Below are 25762 nucleotides of genomic sequence, written 5' to 3' on the forward strand. Positions count from 1 at the left end.
CTGGGCTGAAAATTGGCTTGTTTCCTTTTCTAAGGTCTCTGCTTCCCTTCTACTCATAGGGGTCAAGAGGAAGACAAGGTGTGCCAGGGCTGAAGGTCAGTGCTTTCTGGAAAGACTTGCTTCTCACTCCACAGATATACCTACTTCAAATAGTTCTCTCTGACGTCAAAGGGAGTTCTGGTTGGGCTGTCTGAGGTTGCAGGAGGATCACTGAGAAGTTTTCATTAAGACCTTTTCCATGAAGAAGAAAAAGTTAATATGGTTCTCTGCTTCCCCTCCTACCTGGTATAATATTTCATTTAGGTTGAAAGGAAGCTAATACCTTAGTGAATGGTCTTACCTCTGAAATCACGATTTTTTTCATTTAAAGAAGTGGGACTTTCTGTGGGTACTCTAGGGGATCTCATAGTCCCTAAATGATGAAAAAAGATTGAGCTTTTAGCATTTATTCAAAGGGGAAGGATGTGATTTGTGGGTGGGATAGAGACTATCTCTGTGGGGGAATTGAATTATACTAAGCAATTATCTAGCCTCAGTCACTGTGCTATGCCTTTATTTCTAACACTTTAAGTAACCCTTCTAAGGCCCCAAGAGTTAGGAGCACCATTGGTTACATTTTACAGATAAGAGAAAAGATATAGATTTAGCAAAACTTGTCAGAGGGCACATGGCTAATAATCAGTAGAAATAGGATTCAAATCTGAAGATCAGGATGCTCTTAGAAATTCTTTTACGAAATAAATTTATTATATAGTCTTCTCTCTAACACAGTGTGGTCATGCTTGGCTGTTGGTTGTGTTTTTGTTTTGTTTTTTGTTTGTTTGTTTTTAGCATTCTCATAACTTAGAGATGGAGGAAAAGTCACAGATGGATTTATGTCAACTCTGAGTCCCTGTGTGTATGTGTGTGTGTGTGTGTTGGGTAGTGACTTCTGACCTCCTAGGTATAAAAGAAGATGGAACTGCTAGTCTTCAGATCAAATAGGTTAGAAAAGTATGGATATTGAGAAATTCAAAGTCAAACAAGTTCTGTCAACACCAAGTAAAATATTATTTCTCACAAAATGTTTAGGATTTGAAATCAATTCTTTTTTAAAAAAAGACATATATTTGAGAGAGGAAGGGAGAGAGCAAGCGAGCGAGCAAGCACAGTGGGAGAGGGAGAAGCAGGCTCCCTGCTGAGCAGAGAGCCTGATGTAGGGCTTGATTCCAGGACCCTGAGATCATGACCAGAGGCAGACACCTAACTGAACAATCCAGGTGCCCTGAAATAAATTCTTAAATCGATATTCTCTTGTACTATTAATTTGGTTTTAATACTTGTAAAATAAATGTCTTGAGCTATCATTTTATCCTATTGTTTTTACCCCCAAAAGGCAGAAAGAAATAGGCTAAGTTTTGAGGAAATTAAGTGGCTCTAGGCAATAGAAGGAATTTCTTACTCTTGAATTATTTAAGTCTTTTGTGATGCTACATGTAGTTTATCTAAATGTCTGCTCAGTTCACTGTGGATTCTCTGCTCAGTTGGGTCATGGTTATTTTTGTTTCCCTATGTCACCCCATCTCCTGTGTTCCTCTTTTTTAAATTTAATTTAAATAAGAGTGAAGCCTGTGTATATATTGAAAGTCAAACTGCATTCGTAAGCTTAATAGTGAAAGATATCTTCCTGTCTGTTCTTTCCAGCTCTTCGGGAACACTCACTTTCATCTCTGTGGGCAATTCCTTCTGGTATTATTGCTGTTTTTATTTTCTTTTTTATTTTATTTTACTTTACCTTATTTGATTTTATTTTTATTTTTTTATTAACATATAATGTATTATTTGTTCCAGGGGTACAGGTCTATGAATCATCAGTCTCACACAATTCACAGCACTCACCGTAGCACATACCCTCCCCAATGTCCATCCCCCAGCGACCCCATCGCTCCCACCCCTCCCCTCCAGCAACCCTCAGTTTGTTTCCATAAAAGATTAAGAGTCTCTTATTGTTTTCTATTGCTGCTTTTCTAAACAACATGCTTATTTTGCTGTTTCTTGGTTTTCAGTTTGGGATATTTTTCTCTCGATTTCTGACTATGGGGGAGAAAGATTGTTCTTAAACTGTGTGTTTCCTTCTCCATACACTTGTCTCCAGCTCATCCTTGCCGTACGCTTAACTTCTCCACTTCTGGTCAAGCCAGCTGATTCCTCATATGGCTGGGCAAATATTATTTGCAGCTATGTAACCTGTTTTCCTTGAGCCAGCCTCTCTTCTTATTTGCTTTGTGTTCTACGTGCCGATTACCAGTTAATTTTAAAGCTCTTTGAGAAAACTGAGAACTTCCCAATATATTCAAACATGTGGGATTTATTTCTCTTGGATTTCCTCCTTCCTGGGCCCTCTGTCTTCCTGCTCTAATTCAGATCCATTTTTCTCCAGGCCTCTGTACTGTTGTCTTATCGGGACAAATTGTAAAACAGCGACCTCTCATTTGAGGAGCAGAGAAAAATGTGTGCAAACTTCTGCCTTTCATAGAAAGCCTCTCCATTTAGCACATTGTAATCTTGATGAATCCCTGTCTTTGTTCTTTTTCCTTTGCTTTTTAAAATTTTTTAAAAATAAGAGAGAAAATCCCAACTATTTGCAGACTCCAAGGTGAAGTGGGGTTATTCAACACGTCAGTAGTTTGCTAGTTAACCCAGTGTTGCAACACTGGTCATATAGATGCATTTATGTTTTGAGGCTGCAGCTTGCTAAAGATGGGCAAGTACTATTGGAAGAGTACAGTGTACAGAGGTGCTGAATTCCAGATCACAGCATCCCCTGGATATGGAAAAAGATGGTTCATTACGGTCTATAAAATTAGAGATGCTGGCATCTACAAGATACATAATTAACTGGGATTCTAAATAATATTTTTTATGGAAAACATTGTATTATGGCAAACAAATCAATGCAGAGGTTATTTTGGCAATAAGGAAAAACTTGAACTTGTTAATTATGATAAAATTAAGAATATCATTTGTTTATGTGTCCGTAAACCCACTAGCCTCCAGCAATTTATTTTCATGTTTGTGTGTTTCCTGTACTAGATAGATAATAAAGAGTTATTATAATGGATATACTATTTTATAGTCTGCTTTTCTGTTTCCAAATCTTCCTATTATCAGTTTAATATATTATAGCATACTCTGTAGAAGAACAATGATTTGCTAAACAATTCTTATGTTGAGCATTTAGGTAATTTCTATTGTGTTAGATATCATAGTCAGTGATGTAAAGAAAAACTGTATGACAGGGTTTTTGTTTTGTTCCTGCTTTCGCTTTGTTGAAATGATTTCCTTAATATAAATGTATAGACATGGAGGTACAATAAAAGAGTCTGAACTTTGCTCCATAGAGCCAAATTGTTTTCCGAATGTTGCACTGTCAACGTCAGTAACGTGATAGGCAAACATTTCACAACCTATCTCAAAATTTCTAGCTACGTGCCTTTAAAACATACAAAATGAGGGTTGCTAGAGGGGAGGTGGGTGGGGGGACGAGGTAATTGGATGATAGGCATTAAGGAGGGCACGTGATGTGAGGAACACTGGGTGTTATAGGCAACTGATGATATTTTTTTAACTTTACATCTGAAAATAATGATGTACTATATATTGGCTACTTGAATTTAAATTAAAAAATAAAAGAGTTGGGGCACCTGTGTGTCTCAGTGGTTAAAGCCTCTTCCTTCTGCTCAGGTCATGATCGCAGGGTCCTGGGATCAAGCCCCCAATCGGGCTCTCTGCTCAGCAGGGAGCCTGCTCCCCCCCCCCCACTTGTGATATTTGTCTGGCAAATAAGTAAATAAAATGTTTATAAAAAATAAAAAAATTATGTTTATAAATCTAGAAATCAACTGCTAAAGACCAGAATAATACAGCAGTAATAATTGAGGGAAGTGCTTCCCATTTACCTGAATAGTTTTAAAAACTTCAGAAGCATGAGGAATTGATCCATGTAGTGATTAATTCTGAGTTCAAGATTTTTTTTCTCTTTGCAAATCCATGAATAAATAGTAATCTTCCCAACACCTGAACAACATGAAAAAGAAGGCAGAATAATTCACAAAATGGGTATTATCCTCAATCTTACAAAATATATCTTCTCTGTAGAAGTGAAAATATTAATTTGAGGGTGAAATTAATCAGTTATTAGATGAATCACGTTAACAGCTCACCTTTTGCCTAGAGAGCCAGCTTAATGTTGTAAGAACCTGTAGGATGGTTTTTTTTTTTTTTAAGATTTTATTTACTTGTTATTTAAAAGAGAGAGAGACAGAGAGAGAGCACAAGAGGGGTGAGGGGCAAAGGGAGAAACAGGCTCTCTGCTGAGCAGAGACTGATGCCGGTTTTATCCCAGGACTGAGCCACCCAGGTGCCCTGAGTCTGTAGGGCTTTAAAGCCAGTTTTCTGGGGGCAACCTGGGTGGCTCAGTCAGTTGAGCATCTGCCTTTGGCTCAGTTCAGAATCCCAGAGTCCTGAGATCCAGCCCCATGTAGGTTCCCTCCTCAGCAGGGAGTCTGCTTCTCCCTCTGCTTCTGTCCCTCCCCCTGCTCCTTCTCTCTCTCTCTCTCTCTCAAATTAAATAAAATCTTAAAAAAAAAAAGCCAGTTTTCTGCCATTTCTCTATGTGTTTTATGTGCCTTGCCCCAGAATGTCACGCCTGTTGCTGTGTTCAACCTTCTGAGTTTCTTCACAAGGACTAAGAGTCCTTAACACCAGCAAGCATTTAGCCCATATCACTTAAAAGGAATGAATGGAAGAGATTATGCTGAGTGAAATAAGTCAAGCAGAGAAAGTCAATTATCATATGGTTTCACTTATTTGTGGAGCATTAACAAATAGCATGGAGGACATGGGGAGTTAGGAGAAGGGAGTTGAGGGAAATTGGACGGGGAGGTGAACAATGAGAGACTATGGACTCTGAAAAACAATCTAAAGGGTTTGAAGAGGTGGGGGGGTGGGAGATTGGGGGAACCAGGTGGTGGGTATTAGAGAGGGCACGGATTTCATGGAGCACTGGGTGTGGTACAAAAACAATGAATACTGTTATGCTGAAAATAAATTAAAAAAATGATTTAAAAAAAAGGAATGAATGGGCTTTTTACGAACCTGTTGTTAAGTGGGAGCTTGGGTTATTTAAACAAAATATTTTTGCTTTTATCACCAGCCAAGATATTGGAAGGAGATATGCAAAGACTGGGAAAGACAGTAAGAATCTGGTTTTCCAACATAAGTGGAGGCCCTTCTTCCCATATCCTCTCTAATTCCAAGAGAATGGAGCACAGACAATCAAAACCTTTTCTTTCTTTCTTTCTTTCTTTCTTTCTTTCTTTCTTTCTTTCTTTCTTTCTCAGGGAGCCTGCTTCCCTCTCTCTCTCTCTCTCTGCCTGCCTCTCTGTCTACTTGTGATCTCTCTCTGTCAAGTAAATAAATAAAATCTTAAAAAAATAAATAAATAAATAAATAAAACACCAGAATTAATGCATTTGCTTCTAGAGAACTACTGACCAACAGAACTTTCTGAGCTCCAATATCCTATATCTGTGCTAATATGGTAGCCACTAGCCACATGGAGTAACTGGACCCTTGAAATGTGTGTAGTATAACTGAGAAACTACACTTTTAATTTAATTTAATTCTAATGAATTTAAAATTGATAGCCACCTGTGACTAGTGGCCTCTGTATTGGAGAGCTCATGTCTGAAGAATAAATGCAGAAGAGTGTAGACCTCTAAACTTTTATATTCCCTTTACTTCTTCCTTTTCAGGGACATTCTGGTTTTGATGGACCACAGGGGGAGCCTGGAAATGTTGGCCCTCAGGTTAGTACAACCACTCATGGGTCTTATTTCAGCTGTTTTTGTGGAGGAAAGAGGTTGGCTGGGCTGAAAATTGGCTTGTTTCCTTTTCTAAGGTCTCTGCTTCCCTTCTACTCATAGGGGTCAAGAGGAAGACAAGGTGTGCCAGGGCTGAAGGTCAGTGCTTTCTGGAAAGACTTGCTTCTCACTCCACAGATATACCTACTTCAAATAGTTCTCTCTGACGTCAAAGGGAGTTCTGGTTGGGCTGTCTGAGGTTGCAGGAGGATCACTGAGAAGTTTTCATTAAGACCTTTTCCATGAAGAAGAAAAAGTTAATATGGTTCTCTGCTTCCCCTCCTACCTGGTATAATATTTCATTTAGGTTGAAAGGAAGCTAATACCTTAGTGAATGGTCTTACCTCTGAAATCACGATTTTTTTCATTTAAAGAAGTGGGACTTTCTGTGGGTACTCTAGGGGATCTCATAGTCCCTAAATGATGAAAAAAGATTGAGCTTTTAGCATTTATTCAAAGGGGAAGGATGTGATTTGTGGGTGGGATAGAGACTATCTCTGTGGGGGAATTGAATTATACTAAGCAATTATCTAGCCTCAGTCACTGTGCTATGCCTTTATTTCTAACACTTTAAGTAACCCTTCTAAGGCCCCAAGAGTTAGGAGCACCATTGGTTACATTTTACAGATAAGAGAAAAGATATAGATTTAGCAAAACTTGTCAGAGGGCACATGGCTAATAATCAGTAGAAATAGGATTCAAATCTGAAGATCAGGATGCTCTTAGAAATTCTTTTACGAAATAAATTTATTATATAGTCTTCTCTCTAACACAGTGTGGTCATGCTTGGCTGTTGGTTGTGTTTTTGTTTTGTTTTTTGTTTGTTTGTTTTTAGCATTCTCATAACTTAGAGATGGAGGAAAAGTCACAGATGGATTTATGTCAACTCTGAGTCCCTGTGTGTATGTGTGTGTGTGTGTGTTGGGTAGTGACTTCTGACCTCCTAGGTATAAAAGAAGATGGAACTGCTAGTCTTCAGATCAAATAGGTTAGAAAAGTATGGATATTGAGAAATTCAAAGTCAAACAAGTTCTGTCAACACCAAGTAAAATATTATTTCTCACAAAATGTTTAGGATTTGAAATCAATTCTTTTTTAAAAAAAGACATATATTTGAGAGAGGAAGGGAGAGAGCAAGCGAGCGAGCAAGCACAGTGGGAGAGGGAGAAGCAGGCTCCCTGCTGAGCAGAGAGCCTGATGTAGGGCTTGATTCCAGGACCCTGAGATCATGACCAGAGGCAGACACCTAACTGAACAATCCAGGTGCCCTGAAATAAATTCTTAAATCGATATTCTCTTGTACTATTAATTTGGTTTTAATACTTGTAAAATAAATGTCTTGAGCTATCATTTTATCCTATTGTTTTTACCCCCAAAAGGCAGAAAGAAATAGGCTAAGTTTTGAGGAAATTAAGTGGCTCTAGGCAATAGAAGGAATTTCTTACTCTTGAATTATTTAAGTCTTTTGTGATGCTACATGTAGTTTATCTAAATGTCTGCTCAGTTCACTGTGGATTCTCTGCTCAGTTGGGTCATGGTTATTTTTGTTTCCCTATGTCACCCCATCTCCTGTGTTCCTCTTTTTTAAATTTAATTTAAATAAGAGTGAAGCCTGTGTATATATTGAAAGTCAAACTGCATTCGTAAGCTTAATAGTGAAAGATATCTTCCTGTCTGTTCTTTCCAGCTCTTCGGGAACACTCACTTTCATCTCTGTGGGCAATTCCTTCTGGTATTATTGCTGTTTTTATTTTCTTTTTTATTTTATTTTACTTTACCTTATTTGATTTTATTTTTATTTTTTTATTAACATATAATGTATTATTTGTTCCAGGGGTACAGGTCTATGAATCATCAGTCTCACACAATTCACAGCACTCACCGTAGCACATACCCTCCCCAATGTCCATCCCCCAGCGACCCCATCGCTCCCACCCCTCCCCTCCAGCAACCCTCAGTTTGTTTCCATAAAAGATTAAGAGTCTCTTATTGTTTTCTATTGCTGCTTTTCTAAACAACATGCTTATTTTGCTGTTTCTTGGTTTTCAGTTTGGGATATTTTTCTCTCGATTTCTGACTATGGGGGAGAAAGATTGTTCTTAAACTGTGTGTTTCCTTCTCCATACACTTGTCTCCAGCTCATCCTTGCCGTACGCTTAACTTCTCCACTTCTGGTCAAGCCAGCTGATTCCTCATATGGCTGGGCAAATATTATTTGCAGCTATGTAACCTGTTTTCCTTGAGCCAGCCTCTCTTCTTATTTGCTTTGTGTTCTACGTGCCGATTACCAGTTAATTTTAAAGCTCTTTGAGAAAACTGAGAACTTCCCAATATATTCAAACATGTGGGATTTATTTCTCTTGGATTTCCTCCTTCCTGGGCCCTCTGTCTTCCTGCTCTAATTCAGATCCATTTTTCTCCAGGCCTCTGTACTGTTGTCTTATCGGGACAAATTGTAAAACAGCGACCTCTCATTTGAGGAGCAGAGAAAAATGTGTGCAAACTTCTGCCTTTCATAGAAAGCCTCTCCATTTAGCACATTGTAATCTTGATGAATCCCTGTCTTTGTTCTTTTTCCTTTGCTTTTTAAAATTTTTTAAAAATAAGAGAGAAAATCCCAACTATTTGCAGACTCCAAGGTGAAGTGGGGTTATTCAACACGTCAGTAGTTTGCTAGTTAACCCAGTGTTGCAACACTGGTCATATAGATGCATTTATGTTTTGAGGCTGCAGCTTGCTAAAGATGGGCAAGTACTATTGGAAGAGTACAGTGTACAGAGGTGCTGAATTCCAGATCACAGCATCCCCTGGATATGGAAAAAGATGGTTCATTACGGTCTATAAAATTAGAGATGCTGGCATCTACAAGATACATAATTAACTGGGATTCTAAATAATATTTTTTATGGAAAACATTGTATTATGGCAAACAAATCAATGCAGAGGTTATTTTGGCAATAAGGAAAAACTTGAACTTGTTAATTATGATAAAATTAAGAATATCATTTGTTTATGTGTCCGTAAACCCACTAGCCTCCAGCAATTTATTTTCATGTTTGTGTGTTTCCTGTACTAGATAGATAATAAAGAGTTATTATAATGGATATACTATTTTATAGTCTGCTTTTCTGTTTCCAAATCTTCCTATTATCAGTTTAATATATTATAGCATACTCTGTAGAAGAACAATGATTTGCTAAACAATTCTTATGTTGAGCATTTAGGTAATTTCTATTGTGTTAGATATCATAGTCAGTGATGTAAAGAAAAACTGTATGACAGGGTTTTTGTTTTGTTCCTGCTTTCGCTTTGTTGAAATGATTTCCTTAATATAAATGTATAGACATGGAGGTACAATAAAAGAGTCTGAACTTTGCTCCATAGAGCCAAATTGTTTTCCGAATGTTGCACTGTCAACGTCAGTAACGTGATAGGCAAACATTTCACAACCTATCTCAAAATTTCTAGCTACGTGCCTTTAAAACATACAAAATGAGGGTTGCTAGAGGGGAGGTGGGTGGGGGGACGAGGTAATTGGATGATAGGCATTAAGGAGGGCACGTGATGTGAGGAACACTGGGTGTTATAGGCAACTGATGATATTTTTTTAACTTTACATCTGAAAATAATGATGTACTATATATTGGCTACTTGAATTTAAATTAAAAAATAAAAGAGTTGGGGCACCTGTGTGTCTCAGTGGTTAAAGCCTCTTCCTTCTGCTCAGGTCATGATCGCAGGGTCCTGGGATCAAGCCCCCAATCGGGCTCTCTGCTCAGCAGGGAGCCTGCTCCCCCCCCCCCACTTGTGATATTTGTCTGGCAAATAAGTAAATAAAATGTTTATAAAAAATAAAAAAATTATGTTTATAAATCTAGAAATCAACTGCTAAAGACCAGAATAATACAGCAGTAATAATTGAGGGAAGTGCTTCCCATTTACCTGAATAGTTTTAAAAACTTCAGAAGCATGAGGAATTGATCCATGTAGTGATTAATTCTGAGTTCAAGATTTTTTTTCTCTTTGCAAATCCATGAATAAATAGTAATCTTCCCAACACCTGAACAACATGAAAAAGAAGGCAGAATAATTCACAAAATGGGTATTATCCTCAATCTTACAAAATATATCTTCTCTGTAGAAGTGAAAATATTAATTTGAGGGTGAAATTAATCAGTTATTAGATGAATCACGTTAACAGCTCACCTTTTGCCTAGAGAGCCAGCTTAATGTTGTAAGAACCTGTAGGATGGTTTTTTTTTTTTTTAAGATTTTATTTACTTGTTATTTAAAAGAGAGAGAGACAGAGAGAGAGCACAAGAGGGGTGAGGGGCAAAGGGAGAAACAGGCTCTCTGCTGAGCAGAGACTGATGCCGGTTTTATCCCAGGACTGAGCCACCCAGGTGCCCTGAGTCTGTAGGGCTTTAAAGCCAGTTTTCTGGGGGCAACCTGGGTGGCTCAGTCAGTTGAGCATCTGCCTTTGGCTCAGTTCAGAATCCCAGAGTCCTGAGATCCAGCCCCATGTAGGTTCCCTCCTCAGCAGGGAGTCTGCTTCTCCCTCTGCTTCTGTCCCTCCCCCTGCTCCTTCTCTCTCTCTCTCTCTCTCAAATTAAATAAAATCTTAAAAAAAAAAAGCCAGTTTTCTGCCATTTCTCTATGTGTTTTATGTGCCTTGCCCCAGAATGTCACGCCTGTTGCTGTGTTCAACCTTCTGAGTTTCTTCACAAGGACTAAGAGTCCTTAACACCAGCAAGCATTTAGCCCATATCACTTAAAAGGAATGAATGGAAGAGATTATGCTGAGTGAAATAAGTCAAGCAGAGAAAGTCAATTATCATATGGTTTCACTTATTTGTGGAGCATTAACAAATAGCATGGAGGACATGGGGAGTTAGGAGAAGGGAGTTGAGGGAAATTGGACGGGGAGGTGAACAATGAGAGACTATGGACTCTGAAAAACAATCTAAAGGGTTTGAAGAGGTGGGGGGGTGGGAGATTGGGGGAACCAGGTGGTGGGTATTAGAGAGGGCACGGATTTCATGGAGCACTGGGTGTGGTACAAAAACAATGAATACTGTTATGCTGAAAATAAATTAAAAAAATGATTTAAAAAAAAGGAATGAATGGGCTTTTTACGAACCTGTTGTTAAGTGGGAGCTTGGGTTATTTAAACAAAATATTTTTGCTTTTATCACCAGCCAAGATATTGGAAGGAGATATGCAAAGACTGGGAAAGACAGTAAGAATCTGGTTTTCCAACATAAGTGGAGGCCCTTCTTCCCATATCCTCTCTAATTCCAAGAGAATGGAGCACAGACAATCAAAACCTTTTCTTTCTTTCTTTCTTTCTTTCTTTCTTTCTTTCTTTCTTTCTTTCTTTCTCCTTGTGGCTTTCAAGTGACATCTTGCAGGAAAGGCTGCCTTCAATAGAAACATTATTAGTGCCTGGTGAACTCACTAAGTTTTGCTTATTTTGACAGGGTATGCACGGAGAACCCGGTGAACGGGGTTACCAAGGAGAGCTTGGATACGCAGGCTCACAGGTTGTATCAGTGAACTTGTTTTTAGTGCTAAAGGATATTTGTTTGAAATTATCAAACAAAACAGATTCTTGGATAGGGACTTAACATATATCAGAATGGCCTTGGATATCTCTTTTCCAGGGCCTTCCAAAGCAAATTGTATAGTCTCTCTCCTGGGCAAGTTAAACTCCAATAACTAATATTTACTAAGTTCTTATTATGTCTTAAATATGGCCCTAAGCACTTGTATTAACACATTTAACCTTTAACGGAAGGTTATTATCCTTATTTTACAGAGAGAAATGGAGGGGGGGATGGAGAAGTTAGGTAAATTGGCCAAGCTCACACAACTACTGAATGATAAAGATGGGATTCAAACTCAGGCAGGCTTGTTATAAAATCTATGCTCTTAATTACTGCCTCTGAAACTGTGTCTTCAAAGTATTCAAATTTGGCATGAAAAATCAGTAAAGCGTTTATTGAGTATCTGTTATACATATGGCAATTTGCTAATAGGCGTGGGGTTCAGAATATTAAGGCAAGGAAGGGACTTGTCCTCAAGTGGGGTGTTGTAACTATTCAGTGATAACCGGAAATTTGAACTTCCAACCAGTTCTTTTGGAATCTTCTAAGTATAACCCAAATCTGTCATTCTGTAAATCCTTCTGGGACATGTCCTATCTCTTTTTTTTAAAGGCCAAATTGTTTCCAAGTATTAAATGGAAGAACTTTAAAACAACAATTCTTACTAACACATTAAATCATTCTCCATAACTTTAAAAAGTCTCTGAGCATCACGCGATAATTTTGAAAGGTTTCTGTTGTTTGTCGACTTGACAAAAGTATGAAAGAATGAAAAGGGTGATCGAAGTGTAATTAGAGATTGTATTTATTTTATGATAGAAAATAGTGTCTGGGGGCACCTGGGTGGCTCAGTGGATTAAGCCGCTGTCTTCGGCTCAGGTCATGATCTCAGGGTCCTGGGATCGAGTCCCTCATCGGGCTCTCTGCTCAGCAGGGTGCCTGCTTCCCTCTCTCTCTCTCTGCCTGCCTCTCCGTCTACTTGTGATCTCTCTCTGTCAAATAAATAAATAAAATCTTAAAAAAAAATAGTGTCTGAACATAGGGAGAAACAACCGAGAGATGGATTTTTGCCTTTCTTTTGATCGCTGGCTTAATTCAAATTTGGACCCCCTGCCACTGTGGTGTCGTGGTTTTCTCTTTTATATTCACTTTATCATACCGCTGAGTGCAAGGGGAGCAAGCTGTGTTATGAACCATGAGCAAGATAATCAATAAAAACCTCTCCTTAATTTCACCACCCACTGGGATGTATGATGCTCTATTTAAATGGGTGATTACAATGTCTCACGCAGGAGTATAGAAGGTATAGAAGACACGATCCATGCTTCTAACAGGAAAGCATTTCTCAGAAAAGCTGGAGAAAAATGAGTGTTGAAATCAGTAAAGTTAAATAGGTCAGGGAGAAAATGAGTACCTCCCCAGCAATGTGCCCAGTGAGATCAGGCTATTGTACTATTGTGAACAAGCAACTGTACTATTGGTTCTTGATAAAATCAAAATACGTTCTCCTGTCCTCAGCCCTTGGATATATAAAGCAAAGGTTGACTTTTCAAAGGAGATCAGTATCTTAGCAGCCCCTCTCTTTCCCCTTTAGGATTTAAAGGGGATTTAGGATTTAGGATTTAAAATTAGTTGGGCATATTAAAATATAAAAGCAGTGTTCTGAAATTTTAGGGCTCATTGGACTGAGCTGCGGACGTGGTTGTAGGTACAGATGGAAAAAGCTCACATTCAGTGTTTCTGGTAGAAAGAGCCTGGGGGGCTCCCTTGCAGATGCTGCTGAATGGAGTGTGATAAACACACTAGCGATGGGTCAGGGCACCCTGATTTGTGCTCTCATTGTTGACTAAGGTGACTTTGGGGTTACATGGGAAATAAATAGCTCCATAAACATTGGTTGAACTTTAATTTCATCTTGGGACTAGGGACTGAGAGGAAGACAAGGAATACCAGGAAATTTTGGACAAAGAGGCTTACCGGGTGCTGAGGTAAGTTGGAAGTACTAAAAGGTACAGCAGAGCTGCTCATTAACAATGTTAACAGTGGCCACGGCATTCAGATACCTGAGTGTTCCCGACGAATAACGTAAAGCTACGCTCTTTGCCCTGGGATTTGTGGATATCAGGGGTTTCTAGAAATAGCTAACTTGATCACTGGGTGTACCCCCTTCTCTAGGTATTGTGGGAATATAGTGATCAACGAGATTGGGTCGGAGCCCCAAGGGTGTTTAACCCAAGCTCATAGTGCCTTACTTATAGTGTGACAAAAAATAGAACCGTAAAAGGGGCATCAAAGACTAATTTACTGCTTATAAACATAAAAGGAAGCATTGCCATCCCAGTCTTATAGATGAGGTGACTGAGGCTCAAAGGGATTGAGAATGATTTGTCATCTGGATAGGAAGTGGCTGAAGTGTCTCCCAGCTTGGTTCCCTCTGGTGTCCCTTCTACTCCTAACCCAGGATCCCAGCGGTTCATAGAAGGGTCGGACCTCATTGAGGCAGGTGATGAGGAGTGGCTTCTAATGACAGGAGCATCTGGGCTTCAACACTGAGCAGCGTGATCTAAGTTAGGCAGAAGCATCTTGATCTGGAGATTTCAAACTCACATCTCCAGGATGGCCTATGTTCTAGGTCTGTTCTGACTCTTTCTCGAGCAGGACATGTCTAGTCCTGTAAACCCATTGTATTGTTTTCATTTTCATTTGATAATATTTTTGGTTTGGATTGGGTGAAAGTCCAGGTGTTTGTCTTCTGGATCTCCTAATCAAATGGTGTTTTTCCCTCTAGCAGCCAGATCATTGCTTCAGTGCTCAGTACTTGGGAGATGTGAATGCCTTGCCCAGAATGCCCAGAATGCCTCCCTCCTCCTCCCCCACCCCACCCTGCCGCCCAGAGATCAAATGTGCATAGGAAGCATTTTGTCTGTTGAAGGATACAATTAATTGTATAAAACATTAAAGGTGATTTGTGAGTATAGGACCAGTTCCAGACTATTTCAATAATAGCAAGAGAGTCAGACAGTTAACACTGTGCCCCTTGAGGTGATTTTAGTCCTGATCTTATTGCAGGGGATTCCTGGGCCTCCCGGGCCAACTGGTTCCAAAGGAAAAGCTGGACCAAGAGGAATGAAGGTAAATGTCAAAAACACATCTTTTTTTTTTTTTTTTAATTGCAACTTGGGTTTCCTTATGCAAATCTCTCCTTACATGATCGTTTCCAGCAGGAGTTTCTGATATGGTTGGTGGTGGTATTGACTGGCCATTACCTTATAGATAGAAAGAGGGTTACAGGGAAGGAAAGACATATAGACCGACATATAGAAAGATGGATGGATAGTTGGCCACCTATATCAGTAGGCAAAGACATATCAATAAAAAGATACATATATGGATTCAGTACAAATACAGATTCTCACATTTACACCTCGAAAAATCAGAATAATACAAAATTCTGTTCCTGGTGCTTCATACCTGGTTTTGCTAATTTTCAGTGCCAAAATCTCTACTCTATTTGTTATTATCTGTATGTAACAAAGTCTAGAGGAAGAGACTTACCTTGGACCAAATGGTGATGCCAATAGGACTTGAAAAGTGTGACTGTAGAATCTCATAGTGACATAAGATTGCATGAACTCACAGGAGAAAATTAACTTCATGTTTACTTTTTATTGCAAAAGGGGGAAGTTGGTGATGCAGGAGCCACAGGCCCGCAGGGTCCACAAGGACTAAGAGGACAACCTGTAAGTCTGCTTTCTTTGTTTTGGACTCTTGATTCACTTTCTTGTTTCTTATTTGTTCTTGTTTCCCACCAAATTCTCATATTCTTGATGAATATTTGGGACACAAATATGATCTGATCCCCAGAACTGTTGTGAATCTAGTCACAACAGTTGACTAGACTCAGAGGCAAAGATTCTCTAGTCACAACAGTTGACTTTGACTCTTTGAGAGTCAAAGATTCTCAAACTCTTCCTACAAATAAAGAACCTACAGTCATCTCAGGATTTATTTTGCCTTCTCCCATGCTGTTGAAGAGGGACGTGCCAGTGAGTGTCTTCTGTTTGACAAAGCTGTTTTACAAGCACGTGAGACTTTTTGGAATACAGACATGTTTTACGAAACCTTTTTTCCAGGGAAACAACTAAGACAGGCAATCAGAATGCAAACCTTTAAGTGCATGGGCTCAACTGCCCAGAGCACAGAAATAACCCTTGGAGACCAAGGATCGTTAGAGATTTACTTCAATAGGTAAAACTACCAGAGATAGGGCTATGCATTTAGACCTTCCTTAGTCATCCTTCTAAACATGAGAACAAGTTAATTATTTTATGGCTATTTTCAAGTCACCATTTTATGGGAAAGAGCTTTATGATATGGAAAAATATTGTCTTCCCTGCAGCTTCGATTTGTTTCTGAAATTCCTTTTATGAACAATGGGCAAAACCTGCTGTTGTTTCGCACTCAGTACTGAAATTGCATTGGTTAGGCAGAGGTGGAGAAAAAAAGCAGGCTGAGAAATTTAAACGTGGAAAGGGAAAGAACAAACAGGGATACTGTCGACCGGAATCTGAGACAAGTAGTGTTCTGCATCTACACTCAATCCGGATGATGAAGTTGACACTGTTTAACTTTGTGAAAATATCCTGATTTAAAATAATGCAAAGTTTGTTCCTACTGATCTCTCCCTGGGACAGACAAAGCTGGGGAGCAGTGCCTTTCTGGAAGGTGTCATTTTAGGAAAGTCAGAGGCAGATATCTCCAAAATAGACAGTTTGGGTCTCTGGGGTTATAAATGCCTGAAGCTCTGTGTGTCCTTCAATGGAAAGAAGATGGGAAAACCGCAAATGAACCTCATTTGCATTCTTTTGGGCTCCCAATAATTCATCTTTGGCAATCTTCTTTTTCTTACTCTTTTTCATTTTCTAACATTTCAAACTTTCCTCCTTAGGCCATAAGAATGATCTCTGTGGCTTAAAATTTAAAATTGTCCTTTGCAGTTGACTACTTGGTTTAGGTGCAGTTCTTGTCCCTTGAGCAAAAAAACACCTAAAGGTTCTGAATTCACTCCTTAATATAGGAAGCACACCGTGTACAGATGGTAAGATCCCAGTAGCATCATCAACATAGCCATAATTGCTAGCCTCACCATCACCTCCACCTTGACTGTCACTGTCTCCACCAACACCATCACTGTAACCAAAATCACCATCACCACCACTACTACCACCACCTCTGCCACCACTGCCTCCACCATCACCTCCACCACCACCACCATTGCCTCTACCTCCACCATCATTATTGCTCCTCTGCAAGCATCATCACTGCTGCACCATCAGCAGCAGAATAACGACTGCTTTCTCTGAGCTGGCATCGTGCAAAGTGCTTTCCGTGCATAAGCTCACTCAATCTTCACAGCAACCATGCTGTGTACATGGTGTTTTACCCCATCTTATGGGTGAGGAAGCTGAAATTTAGGTTGAATAACTTGCCTAATGCCCCTCATACAACCAGTTGGGAAATGGAATGAAAATTCAGGTCTGTCTTGGTTTATGTTCTATGCACTGATTCACTCAACTTCATTTCCTCTATCCCAATCTTTTTTCCTAAGGTCTGTCTTTATCTCTAGAGATTTACCAAGTTCTAGAGTTTCTGCCATTGTTACTCTACCCTGCAAGAAAAGCCCAAGGGGGTTTTTAAATGGTGATATGGGTCCTTGCAACTATGGTATCATCTTGGTGAGGTCTAGAATCTTGCTGAAGGAGTTAAAAACTGAAAACAAAACAAAACAGAACAAAAAACCCCTCAAACTGCTTATACCTTGCTCTTTAAAAATTTTAAGCCCTTATTCTCTCCTTATCCTGTAAAGGTAGCTTAGAGTTTATCCTATAAGATAAGATAAGCCTCTACCAGCCGGTCCATCTGCTTTGACCACTTCCTTCCACTGCTGATTAATCCAAGGGTTCAGATAACATAATTAACCAAGCACTGATATGGATAACTCTACCATTCATCTTGTGTCATTTTCTTAGGGTCTTTTAGGTCCAGATGGATACGGACATCCAGGAAGAAAAGGAAAAAAGGTGAGGCTTAAGTTATGAAGTATTCTGAATGAGGGACTATAGTTTTTATTTTATTTTACTAGATAGAATAAGACTTACTATCCAAGTGGTGTGCCAGACATGGTTTCTGAATGCTGTTTCTGAATGTTGTAGCTGCCAGAGTTCCCTCCTTAAAAAAAAAAAAAAAAAAAAAAGGCTGATTTTTTTTGTCACTGCCTTTTTTAAAAATCAAACTCCTTTTCTCATCTTCCACCTGTGCCACACGGTCCCACCTGAGCCAGGAACCTCCCCAACTCCTCGCCTCAGCAAACACTCTTGCCTTTATTTGGGATGTCCCTACCCATCTCCCTCCTTTTGACAGTTTTTCCTCATTTTCTTAGACCAACTCAAATATCAACTTCTCTTTGTGGAAGCCTTCTTGGACTTCCATGGACAGATTTGGTTGTCCTATACTCTGTGTTCCTAAGGTGTGTTAGTCATATTTCTACAGTAGTCCCTTTCCATTGAGGTTGTATTATAATTTATCCCTACGTATTTGTCAAGTTTGTGAATTTGACAGTAGACTGCATCTTATTCAGTTTTGTATTGCTGGAATGAGCCTGGCACAGAGTAGGTACTCAGTAAATATGTTTGAATATTTCTACTCCCAAAGAAGATGGTATTTTAGCATGTTGTAGTTGAAGGGTTGCTGACAGAGGTTTTGAAGAATGGAACTCACATGAAGCTTTCAACTCATCAAATGTCAATAGTTACAGTTATTCTGGTGCTTTGGTCTGTGAGTTACCATTTATTGCTTCACAACATAAGAAATCACTGGGATGTTTAGTGGTGCCCAGCTACTTAACCCTGGGCTGGTTTCTCTGCAATTCTCTTATTTCTCTTGATGGCACTGCTGCTATTTTATTGACCAGAAAAATGCCCTGAGTATAATTAATAGGCATAAATTCCCAAAACATAGTAAACTTTTAGTAAATATCTGTGCAATGATGAAAAATGGGGACCTCGGTGATCATCTAGTTTGGCCCTTTTGATTCACAGATAAGAAAATTGAGATTCAAAGAAGTGATGTAATGTGCCGATGGTCACACAGCTGGTCACACATCACAGTCACACATGATTAGAGACAGATCTGCGTGTAGAAGCTATGCCATTGGAGCCCCATCCTGGCACATTCTGTCTTTCTTCTCTAGTGGGGACTTTGCATAGCTGGGGAATTCTAGGTAGAATTCAAATGCCCATATTTTAAGCCACATACCAGCTCTGCACTAAATCCAAGGGCAGCCTCTCCTTGTTGTGGTGTGGTTAACACTGTGGAACACAGGGATTCAGTCCACATTTCATGGGTTTTTCCTGGCAAGACTTAATGGCTTTGTTTTAAACAGTCCTCATTGCTGCTTGGCTGGCTGGCTACCTTCCCTTTGTCTATTCACTCTCCTCTCTGAATTGACTGTTTCATACCTTCTCCCCTTCCCTCAGAATTCCAAGGCCTGCTTTCCCTTCCAAATTTCAGCAGACAGTTGTGCTTCTTGTTTCATGAAATAAATAGGAGAAATGAACAGAGAACATCTACATACATCCGCCATGACATAGGCCAACTGACTTGCCTCTGTACCCTGTCTTCCCTCCTACTGCTATAGATAAGAGTCCATGCCCTCATCTAAGACTGATTGCATCTCTCATGGAGTGGATTCCATTCCCTTTTTGCTTCGTTAAGGTCCTGGGTCTTTTCTCTTCTTCATCATCAAATTTTCTTCCCTCTCCATAGATCATTCCTGTCAATATACAAAGAAGTGTGAATATAGCCCATCTAAAAAAATAAACACAAAAACCCCTCACTTAACTACATAGTCCCATTGTGCCCTTTCTCTCTGGCAAAATTCTTTGACAGATTAGGTCTATATCTGTGGTTTTTACCCAATGGTGATTTTACCCTCCAGGCATAATTGGTAATGTCTGGAGATGTTTGGGTTGTCACAACTGGGGGAGGGCATGCAGAGGGCACCTAGTGGATGGAGACCAGAGGTACTACTTTTCATCCTGTAATACACAGGACAGCCCCTCACAACAAAGAAGAATCATCAGGTCCAAAATATTAGTAGTGCTATGGTTGAGAAACTCCACTTTCTGTCCTCTGGTTCTTTCGAGCTGATGACAGTTGAACCTTTACCCCTGGCCCCTGCCCACTCAATGACATCTGCTTTAGTCAAGGTAAAACCCATGGTGCTAAATCCAGTGGTCAGTTCTTCGTCCGCATCATACTCCAAGTCTCAGCAGCATTTGACAAAGGTGATCATGGCCTTCTTCTTAAAACCTTTCCTCTCTCATCTCCCAGAATATACCATTTCCCTGGTTTTTGCTGGCTTCTTGTTTTTAGTTTCTTTTGAATATTCTTGACCTCTAAATATTAGAAGACTCAGGACTCTATCCTTACCCTTTTCTTTTCTTTAATTTTAATTTTTAAAAATTTTTATTAAGTTTTTCATTTTAACTCCAATATAGTTAACATAGAGTGTAGTATTAGTTTCAGGTGTACGGTATAGTGATCAACACTTCCATATAACACCCAGTGCTCATCACAAGTGCCCTCCTTAATCGCCATCACCTATTTCCCCCATCCCTTTCCCCACCTCTCCTCTGGTAACCATCAGTTTTTTTCTCTATAGTTAAGAGTCTGTTTCTTGGTTTCTCTCTGTCTGTCTGTCTCTTTTTTCCTTTGCTCTTTTTGTTCCTTATACTTCTGTTGTTCTCCTCTTTACTTTCTTCTCAGGTGACCTTATCCAGTTCCATGGCATCAAGTATCCTTAATCTATCCTGTTACCTCCAGTGCACTTCTCCAGCTTGGACCGGTGTCTTAAACTCTAAACATGTTTCCACCTTAAAACTGGCATGTAACAAAACAACCTTCTCCTCCTCCTCCTCCTCCTCCTCCTTTCCCTCCTTCTTCTCCTCCACGACCTCCTCCTCTTTCTCCTCCTTCTCCTCCTCTTCCATCCCCCTCTTCCTTCCTTTTTCTTCTTCTTTTGTTTGTTAACCTTTGATTATGGAAAAATTCAAACATAGATACAGGTGGCAAAACTAATACAATGACACCTCTCCCCAGGTACCCATCACCTAACTCAAGCAATGAAAAACCCTTGGCCAGTTTTATTTTGTTTTATATGTACCCCACCACACCTGTATCCTTCCCCCAATTATTTTGAAACAATCCCAGATATCATATATTCCATGAGTAGATATTTCAAGTTGCATCTCTAAAAGATTCTTTATAAATATAACCACAGTACCATGATCAACCTAAGAATTAACAATAATCTTTTAATATCATCAAATATCTGGTCAGTCAAAACTGATTCCCCTGACAACCTGCCCCTCCTCTAGCCTTCCCTGTCTCAGGGAGTGCAGCCTCCCATCTGCCAGTTGTGCAAGGAAGATACTTGCTCCATCTTTAATAAATGTCTGTCTCTCAACTACTGTATTTACCTCATCATCAAATACTGTGAGTGTACCTTCCAGATACATCTAGCATTTCATCAGTTCTCACCCCTGCCACTGCCACCCTCTAGACCACGCCACCTGACTGGCATTCTTGTTTGCACTCTTGCCTCATCTATTTAGTCCTCTGAGCAGCAGCCAGAGCCCTATTTTATTTTATTTTATATTTATTTTTTTAAAGATTTTATTTTCAAGTAAACTCTACACCGAACATGGGGCTCAAACTTGCAACCTTGATAACAAGAGTCACGTGCTCTACTAATTGAGCCAGTCAGGCACCCCCAGACTCATCTTTTAAATGGATAATCAGACCATGTCATTCCTTTATTCAAAGCCCAGCTTCATCTCCTGGTGTCATTCAGAATTAGCCCCACTGTTAACATGGCCTACAAGACTCTATACAATCTGGTCCTTCTGTGAACTCCCTGACATCCTCTCCTCCTGCTCCCCTCCTGCCATTCTGCTCCAGGGTTCCTCAAACACAGCACACATTCATATTCTTGCCTCAGGGTTCTTCACACACTCATCCTTCACACACATACACGCTGTCTCCCAGATACCTGTTTGGCTGGCTTCCTCAAGTTATGCTGTTCTTTGCCCAAAAGCCTTACCAAAAGGCTTTGTCTGACCACCTTGTATAAAATAGTTACCCCTGCCCAAACCTATCCATGTCATTCTTTATCCCTTAATCCTCTTTCTAGAATAGCATTCATCTCTCCCTGACATACATTTCTTCCTCACTAGCAGGTAAGTTCCATGATAGCAGGGTCTTTGTTCTGTTCACTGCTGAATTCCCAGTGGCTAGAAAGGTGCCTGGCATGTAGCAGGTGCTAACTAAATACTTGTTGAATGAACAGTTGCTTTGTAGTGTGCCTTTGATCTGACAATGACCACCTGCTTTCTGGCAGCCAGTTTGGTACCCTTCCCTTTGGTTTACGTTGGATCAGACCTCTGGTTATTTAGACCACTGGATAAAAATGCTTAAGAAGGAAATTCCATTATGCAATATGTAACACATAGTCCCATAGTTCCCTTTCTGTCTGGCAAAGAAGGAAGGGGAAGATTGGTAAAGATCATTTGCCGGTTATTTCACATCGAATTATAGAAATAAAATATGGTCACTTGGGAGTAGCTCAAGATAACAATTGCTACTATAGTTGTTTTTCCTGGCACCTGTTTTGAGTCTGTTTTCTCAAAATTATAGTTTCTTCTTATTCCCTGAGGAATGTCAAAGAAAGACTTAATCATATGACATTAAACAAAACCTTATCTCATTTCTGACACTAGGGTGAACCTGGATTTCCTGGCTCTCCTGGTGCACAAGTAAGAAGATATCTTTCTGGGTCTGGCAACTGGTATGCAGCATGTGTCATTTGTTTGGAGCTATTTTTTTTTCAAACTCAAGGTTTTGCTTTTGATTCTGTGAAGGGGGAAGATGGTGACCCAGGCCACCGAGGAGAGAAGGGAGCAAAGGGAATCAGAGGGCGGAGGGTAAGAATCAAAGGAATTTCCCAAGATCTATAACTGCACATATCATGACACTACTCACAGGAGAATTTCTATTGGGTTAATGGACTTCTCAGCAGGAAGCTCTTGTCCTTCTCAGTAAACCATTCCATACCTTTCTCTGGCCACCCCACTCCCCCTGCCCCCCACTTAATACCACTCTCATTGATCTTGTGAATGCAAATGCGGCTCATCAAAGTGTAATAAAAGAAAATCCAAGTTGGAGTTTCAGTTACACAATATCAATATCTATGGTAAGTCTGGATATCACTTGGGAGGGTATTGTTTTAGCTGCAGAGCAAACATCGCTATTTCTGTCAGATTCCTTCAAGCCTTAACTTTGTCTTAGCTAATTTAGGACTAGACTCTCAGGAACGTGGCTGCCATCCTGGTGGACTTGAGCCATGTCTTCACTGTGCTTTGTGGAGTCCACCATTAAAAATCCATTCCCTCGGGTTCCAAAGATTCAGTCTCGAAAAGCTACAATCACTGGCAGCTCTTTTTGGAAAGAGCCTGTGGATATCTAAAACCTTGACAGTTTTTAGCTGATAGACATTAGAGAACAAGGCCTTCTGGAAAAGACATGGACTAGTATTCGGTGCAGAAAAGAGGAAAGAGAATATTTATTATCTAGGCACTCAATAATTGGTATTTTCATACACTGGCAAGGGCATAAAGGAAAAAACTAATCTATTCTTAAAGTGGTTTGCTGCTGGCTAATATTGCCCTGCTCTATGATGTCTCTGATTTCAAATAACTGATTTCTCTGATTTCAAATAACCGATGTCTCTGGTTTCAAATAAAAAAGGACAAAACATCGGCTAAATGCAGATAATGCTATGTCATTTCAGATACCTATAAGATGACCAGTAAACCATGGTCAGCATAGACCTTTTATCAGACTCTAAAGACCAGAAGGTGGTGAAAGAAATTTTCCTTTCTCTTGATGTCAGGTCCTCAGTGTGTATTTCTTTTTTTTTTTTAAGGATTTTTCTCCTTTTAATTTTTTATTTCTTTTCAGCGTAACAGTATTCATTGTTTTTGTACCGCACCCAGTGCTCCATGCAATCTGTGCCCTCTCTAATACCCACCACGTGGTTCCCCCAATCTCCCACCCCCTGCCCCTTCAAAACCCTCCTATATTCTTTTAATTATATGACTTGGAGTCTAAATTGACTATTGAGCCATCCTTTAAGGCCGGGTTTGAAAGTGTGTGTCTGTGTGTATGTCCACATGTTGGCTGAGGTTAGGTCTGTAGGGGGCCGTTTAGATGGCTCCCGAAGGAGACCACTTCCCTTTCTACTGTTGGCATCTCACTCCATTGATACAGTTCATAAACTTAACTAGTCCATAGCAGACTCATTGGAGCTTAGAATGACAGCTTAGTATCTCAAAGTGGGTCTGATGGTTTTAACCGAGTTATATTCAAGAGGAGAAGCTTATTCCTTTGGTTTGGCTATTTTTAGGGTAATGCTGGCTTTCCTGGACTTATTGGAACTCCAGGTGACCAAGGCCCTTCAGGACCAGTGGTAACATAGATTCTACTTTCTTTTATTTTCAACCTTTGTGTAAAAGTGAATAAGGATTTGCTAAGAGCCATCTGAATGAATGAAGAAATGAACATTTGGGAGGCACTAGAGGATCTGTATAGGGAATGAGCCAAGTTTGCTTTTGAGGACATTAGCTTCAAGTCCTTACACAGTAAATTTATTCAATGTATATTGTTTACTTGAAAATCGGGAAGATATTAGAGCAGCTGGAGATTTATAAACCTGTCTAAATACATAATACATAAATTCAGTGGAGACTGAGTTTATGAATGTAAACAAGATGAGCAAAAACATTTGTGTAAACATTGGAAGGAAATCCTAACAAAATGTGACATTTTTATAACCTGAACTAAACTGACAATGTTGCAAGTCCACAAATTTTTTTTTTTTTAATTCCCTGGGAGGTTATTTGGTATGAAGGGAAAGACTTTGGGGCTCTTGTCATTTTGCACTACCCCTTGTCACATGAGGCTAGGCAGTCCTTTCACAGGAGATGGTAGAGTAAGTGAGCCAGGGTCTGAACCTGGTGGTTTCACTCCAGTTAGGATTTACTGTAGAGGAGCCACAAAGTCATAGAAGCAAAAATCTTGGAAGCAGAATGATGCACACACCTATTTTACAGACGAGAAAACAAAGGCTGAAAAGATTATTATGACCTGCCTGAGGTTACAAATCACTAGCTTGTAAAATCTAAAGAAAAATAAGGATCTCTAGACTCCCAGAGTATCTCAGTCAGGACTATCTGTTCTGAAGGGTTCCAGGGATGGCTTATTTGGCACTAGAGCCGGGATAAGATGGTGGTGGGTAACCTGAGGAGGAGGGATAGGAAATGGCTGGGGTCTACTTTAGAACTGTTTCTGAATGGCCCTGAGATCTTGACAGGCCTTTTCTTGAATTGGATCCTAAACTGTGTGGCTTGCTCTCAAGATGACCTGATCTTCTAAGAGTCTTTATGTACCATGCTCCTGGATATCCTAGACTTTGAGGTCTGAGCACACCTCCGATCCACTCTGACTTTTTTCCTTAGGGGGTCAGCCAGAATTCCAGGGCCAGACTGTAGGGGAAGAAGGTGGTCTATGTACTATGATATCTTTCTGAGAATGTTTTGCTAACTCCAGAGAATAATTTATCAGACCTCAGAATCTTACATTTTAAACCCATTTCTACTCTTCCCAGGGCATCAAGGGTCCAAAAGGTTTGGCAGATATGACGGTAGGTAAACATTTTAAATTTAAACCTTGTTCTTTTTAGCACACGAGGCTTTCCTCTTCCACACAGTAGAAATCTATAGTCTACTATCATCTACTATTGTCCACTATATTCTACATATAATCTACAGATATGATGGTAGGTAAACATTTTAAATTTAAACCTTGTTCTTTTTAACACACGAGGCTTTCCTCTTCCACACAGTAGAAATCTATATTCTATTGTTTCTCCTCTTATAAATTCTTTAAGTACCTTAAGTTTATAGACTTTCCTCTGAAAGGTTATAATCACATCAATGAGAAGAGTAGAATAATGTTTAAATCATGGAGGCAATCTGGATGTTTCTGAGTGCTACTATTGGCTGACATGAAGGGCAAGACTTTGAGGCTACAACTCCCACACAATATGCCTTTTTGTAAAGTTCAGAAGTTGCTTAT

The 25762-nt window shown here is 39.7% G+C and overlaps 1 protein-coding gene across 1 annotated transcript in view; it reads left to right on the forward strand.

The window, feature by feature from the left end:
* Positions 1-25762, forward strand: part of LOC111154965 (collagen alpha-4(VI) chain-like) — a 106176-nt gene that overhangs the window by 52867 nt on the left and 27547 nt on the right. The window contains exons 20-29 of the mRNA XM_022514923.1: positions 60-95; positions 11384-11446; positions 13435-13497; positions 14579-14641; positions 15187-15249; positions 17539-17589; positions 22348-22383; positions 22489-22551; positions 24033-24095; positions 25293-25328. Coding sequence (XP_022370631.1) covers positions 60-95; positions 11384-11446; positions 13435-13497; positions 14579-14641; positions 15187-15249; positions 17539-17589; positions 22348-22383; positions 22489-22551; positions 24033-24095; positions 25293-25328 — 537 coding nt within the window. The remainder of the gene's footprint in view (positions 1-59; positions 96-11383; positions 11447-13434; positions 13498-14578; positions 14642-15186; positions 15250-17538; positions 17590-22347; positions 22384-22488; positions 22552-24032; positions 24096-25292; positions 25329-25762) is intronic.

This window comes from Enhydra lutris, unplaced genomic scaffold (assembly GCF_002288905.1).
Source record: "Enhydra lutris kenyoni isolate GAN:26980312 unplaced genomic scaffold, ASM228890v2 scaffoldscaffold39, whole genome shotgun sequence".
Taxonomy (NCBI): Eukaryota; Metazoa; Chordata; class Mammalia; order Carnivora; family Mustelidae; genus Enhydra; species Enhydra lutris.